General features: G+C 33.8%; 1 protein-coding gene across 1 annotated transcript; it reads right to left on the reverse strand.

Moving 5' to 3' along the window:
- Window positions 1–370: 370 nt before the first annotated feature.
- On the reverse strand, window positions 371–1,273 carry LOC133780114 (uncharacterized). Its single transcript, XM_062219989.1, has 3 exons — window positions 1,160–1,273; window positions 639–1,075; window positions 371–422 (listed from the first exon to the last, which is right to left on the reverse strand). The coding sequence occupies exons 1-3, from the start codon at window positions 1,271–1,273 to the stop codon at window positions 371–373; spliced, it is 603 nt and encodes a 200-aa protein (XP_062075973.1).
- Between the last annotated feature and the right edge of the window lie 4,179 nt (window positions 1,274–5,452).

A 5,452-nucleotide genomic window follows, 5' to 3' on the forward strand; every position in this document is an offset into this window, starting at 1 on the left:
CCATTTTTGTGCGTTTTTAAAACATAAATATATAGAACATAATTACATTTACAAATTTTACAGTTTGAAACATAATTAAAAGTCCATAAGAGCATAACATAATCTCAAATCACAACACATCATCAAATGTCTAATACTCCAATATCTATTAGTCCAATCCAAGACACAACCCAATTAAAATTTAAAACCAAAAGATTACAACCACAAATCTCAACACATGATTAAAGTTTAAACTTAAAGTCCAAAGTCCATAGTCCATAGTCCATAGTCCATTACAACACAAATTAAATCTAAGTCTAATCGATTACAACAACACAAATCAAGTTCAAATTTCAAAAGAATAGATAGAAAACAAAGTCCAATCCAAAATCTAGCATTCATTCATTTCATAGCCTGCATCAAGCAACCATGACCACCTGCTCCTAAGACAAAAGAAAGAATAAAATTATAATGTATATATAACACATGCTACATGGTACTTTTAAGAGAAATAAAGCTACTAAACTACAATCTTAGAATTCAACTAGTTACCTTGAGATTTCAATTGTTCTTATCGGTCTCACTCACACTCCCAGACCCACTGCCAAGATTCTCAGGTACATAGGTAATACACGAGCCATCACCTGACAACTAGTTACCTTAAGAAATGTTTAATGAGCTTTTGAAATCCTTTTCCGTCCACGTGCCTAAAGGATAACTCATCCATAATGATATATTCGGCGATCACTTTCCTAACAGCATTTTGATTAAACTTTAGCGGCAGCCCACTTGAAGCGACTTCTTCTTCATTGCAGGTTGTTGTCTTTTTAGTAATTCTATCCATAGTTGATTGTTGCTTCTTACTTTGCTCAACCCAGTCACTGAAAGGACACTTCTTACATTTTCTCTCCACATGTGCCCATAGTGTGCTAGCCCCATTCAACTTTGTATCAGCCGCATAATCGGTGCCACAATAATTGCAAGCAGCTCTTGGCTTCTTAGGATCACAATCAGGCAACATAGTGTAATGATCCCACACGCTCGATGTTTTCTTTCTAACCCTTTGCTTCTTTTCTGGTCGTTCAACCTCTTTCTCCTTTTCTTTTTAATTATCCTCTTTCTCAGTCTCTTTGTCTTTTTCCTTATCTTGATTTTGTCGATCATTCCTCTTCTTTCATACGTTCTCTTTTTTCCTTTCCTTCGCTTGTTCTTCTCCATCAGAACTTGACAAATTAGTTTCAACATACTCCAACCACTCCCCCATCATCCCTTCTAAATTTTCCTCATTATCCATATTAACGATCTATTTACATATTTATAAACACAATTTCAGCAACAAGTATAAAACATAATATGAATGTGCCCATAAATGAAAGTTGTGTTTCTTCTTGCTAGTTTAACTTGTAAAACATAATAACAAGACATGATGATTATGATCATTATCTAGTCAATATAAATATAAATAATTCTAACAACACTTATCATATTATTAATTTAATTACTCTAAAGAAAAATTATCAATTTAATACACAATTAATCAAAACATGTTGAATTTAATACAACTGAACACAGTTCCCTATTTCCATTAGTACATTTTAGAATTCCTTTTTTGTTTTAGAAAATGACTAAAAATAGTCTTTAGCATTACAGGACATAATCTTTTCTTCAACCATTACCGTTCTTTATTACCTCAACTCTCTCTCTCAGACTAAAGGTCACCAAACCAACCATCATAGAATAATCCTCAGTTCTTATTCTTTTTGACAATAACAGCAACAATAATAATAATATTATTATAGAAAGAAAAAAAAGAATTTAATTCTTATACTTTTCATTCCTTTATTTGCTGTCTTCCTCTTCAATTTTGGAGCCCAATTAAGTTACACCAAAGTACAAGAGCTTACTCAAAAGGACTAATAAAATACATGTACAACAAACTAACAAAAATAAGTAAAATGTTCTCTAAACAAAGGAGGCTTCCCTTCATCAAACACCAACTTAATTGATTCCCAAATCATTGGATTTTCTTTTCTTCAAACTGTTTATTATTCTCAGCTCACCACAGTTGCCTAAGGATATTTCTAATATCTTACATTAATAATTATGCCAATTTTCATTTATTTGTTTACATCCTCCACTAATGAACGCACATCATACTTTATCATCCCCTTTAGCACCCAATAATGGTCGGGCAATCTTCTTACAAAATCAAACATATGGTTCAGAGCCAATACTTCTATCCTCACTTCACAACATTCTCAATAAATAGTTCACAATCAAGCCAATATATTCTTTTCATCCATCTTGGAACTCTATAATAATATTCTTAATACATCATCCAAAACAAGGTTAAAATCCAATGTTAACCTTTATAATAATAATAATTCACTTGATTATAGCTCAGTGCGGTTTTCCAAAGTCTAAATGGAGCATAAAACAAACTCCTTTATTTGCTATTATTTATACCATTTAAAGATATATATATATTTTTTGAAATGTTTTTTTTTTGTATATTGGTACTAGACTCAATTCACTCTGATTTTTCGTTTCAGCTTCCTAACCATTAGTCACACACACACATATATATATGTCAATTCACTCTGTTTTTTCGTTTCAGCTTCTTCTTTATTCCTTTCTTCCATAACCATTAGTCACACACACATATATATATATAATAGAACATTATTTCTTTATAATAAACACTCACACACACATAACTATATTATGGTATGAAAATATAGATATAGTGTTTTTTAATGAAGCTATAAAATAAAATTGATAATTAATAATACAATGGCATACCTCGGGTCACTGTGTCCGTGAAGCGGTCACCGGAGTGGGCTGGGCAGTGCTGCCGCCGAGTCGCGTTTGCTTGGTCCGTTCCGTTCGTTTGGGCTGGGAAGGAGGATAGCGAAACAGAGAGGAAGAGGAGGAGATGATATGATGAGGGAGAGAGCCGTTCCGTTCCATTCGTTTGGGCTGGGAGGGAGGAGAGAGCAAAACAGACCAGAGACAGAGAGGAAGGAGGTGACACAGAAAGGATGAGCTGCTGAGTATATGCGAATGCGATAGAGACCGAGAGAGATTCGGTGCCCTAAAAACATATCAGATTTTTTTTAAATTTTAAATTTTTAATTAATAATTATATTGTATTATATTATTATATATTATAGTGTTTGGTTGGTTTCGGTTCCGTCGGTCTGGACAAAATTTTAAAACCGACCGAACAATGGCGGTTTGCACTGTTGGCGGTTTTTTCGGTGTTCGGTTTAATCGGTTTCGGTTTTTTCGGTGTTCTGAAGGTCGGTTTATACAGTTTTTTCGGTTTTTCAGATTTTATGCTCAGCCCTACCCCAGAGTCTGCCAACAGCTTTGAAATCGTTATAGGACTCAGTCAAACATGTTTACTCAATTCAAATTAGGCTGAAAAAGTGCAATTATGTGTATAATATTTTAGCGTATGCCGATATATCGCAGCTCTAGGGGGCGATATATCGCCACTCGGGGAATATGAAAAACACGTAACTTCGTACGACCACTTCGACGAGCCTCGAGAACATAAGCCCAGGCGATATATCGCCTAGCATGGGCGATATATCGACTCTAGGGCATGAATTTTAAATAATTTTTAAACCGAGCTCATTTTATTCCATAACCTCTTGATAAGCTCATAATCTTTTTGACCGAGTCTTAAACCTCTGTTGAACGATTATTCAAATGATTTTCAATTGAAAAGTCATTATTTTATTCAAGTTAAATGAAGATCTTTTCATTCTTGAACTCTATAAATAGGACCTAGTACCCAACCATTTCTTCATTCTTCAAGCTGAGTTCAGAGCCTTCAAGCTGCTAGATTTACTTTAGAGTGTTAAACACTTGGGTTGGGGTTATAAGCTTTATCATTCTAAGCTTATTAAACACTTAGAAAGTAAGGTTCATAGTGTGTTTTTTCGTTATCGAGATGTAGTTCAGGTATAGCAACTTCAAAGGTATTCCTATTTCTAGTTCCTTTCTGTATTGTTTAATTAGTTTTTATAGTTTTTCTCTACTCAATTCCATACTCGCTGTTTTCATTCGTGGTTAGACATCTAAGTTCTTTGAACTTGAGGTTCTTGTCGGTAAGTACCTTCTTGGTGGTTTAGTTCATTCCTTTTCATTTCTTTCTTTTCGAATACTCACCTTTCTATTAATGCTTTTTAGGAGTGTTCCAAAATCCCGTCCTTGTTCTCACATCCCGGTAATTGGTAAGGAACATAAGATAGTATTATGTGCTTATATGATTATGCTATAGTATGTTTTTATATGTTATGATGTATGTTTTGGGGCTTATAGTTGCTTAAATAGCAAACCCCAACACCTTTATGATTTTGGGGCTTATAGTTGCTTAGCTAGCAAACCTCATTGTATTTTGAGGCTTATAGTTGCTTAGTTAGCAAACCCCAATAGTTACCATGTACATGGGTTAGAATTATGATATATGTTTATAGTTATATGATATATGTTTATTAGTGTATGTTATATGTTTGTGTTGCATGCTTCTAGTAGATTTTCCTTGCTATGCATTAGGCCCATTCCTTTGTTTTATATGTGTAGGAAAATAGTAATGGTGGCGAGAAGATTTTGGCAGCTTGGGATTGTGTATAGAGGGAGAATGGATTCGGTGGACTGTGCGAACGATTCGAGGACGAAGTTGTTTTTAGTCATTTTATTATATTTCTATGTATTTTCCGCACTTTGTTTTGTAACCAATTTCTTTAAGATTTAAGTTATATTTTATTTTATTTTTTAAAACAGTGGGATCCCATATCATGTTCTGAATTTTATGTTAACCTTTGTTTTACAATTTTTAATAAAGTTAAGACTGTTTTATATGTAAGTTTTCTTAAGAATAGTGTCTATGTATAAGTAGTTTTAATGGTCCAAAGTCTAGAATAAGTTGGGTCATTACAGTTGGTATCAGAGCAACGGTTCATCCGCATGAAGTTCTCCTCGATACACACACTCAAAGCTCTGAATCTGACCACCAAGTAAGTGTTTAAGTTATAGTTATTATGTTTATATGTATAGCTAACGATTTTAGCCTTTATGTTTTCAGTTAAGAATGAACGGTCCCGCCGCTATAAAGTAAACTGTCCGAATTTCACCTTATTAGTGGCAGACAATCCGCTTCTAATATTTTGTGGGGCCCTCCGCTAATAAATGTTCAAATAGAAGACCGGGAAAATTCCTGCAGTTTTCCCTCTTCATTATTAGCGGCGGACACTCTGCCTTTAATAGTAAGTGGGTTCGCCGCTAATAAAAATTTTAATAAAAAATATTAAAAAATATTATTAGCGGCGGGCTGCTGGATCTACCACTATTATCCCTATTATTAGAGAAGGATTCTGGTATGCCCCTAATGCCTCCGCCGCTAATATATAAATTTCTTGTAGTGTTTGACAAAGTACCATATATTAATATTATTGAAAATATA

The sequence above is a fragment of the Humulus lupulus genome, chromosome 5 (genome assembly GCF_963169125.1).
Source record: "Humulus lupulus chromosome 5, drHumLupu1.1, whole genome shotgun sequence".
In the NCBI taxonomy this organism is placed as follows: domain Eukaryota; kingdom Viridiplantae; phylum Streptophyta; class Magnoliopsida; order Rosales; family Cannabaceae; genus Humulus; species Humulus lupulus.

Excerpts from the sequence above, each read along its gene's own strand:
- LOC133780114 (XM_062219989.1), bottom strand. The coding sequence starts at position 1,273 with ATGGATAATGAGGAAAATTTAGAAGGGATGATGGGGGAGTGGTTGGAG. Across the intron at positions 1,076-1,159 it reads AGGAAAGGAAAAAAGAGAAC|GAGAAAGAGGTTGAACGACC; the intron begins GTATGAAAGAAG and ends TAAAAAGAAAAG. Across the intron at positions 423-638 it reads CTCATTAAACATTTCTTAAG|GAGCAGGTGGTCATGGTTGC; the intron begins GTAACTAGTTGT and ends CTTTTGTCTTAG.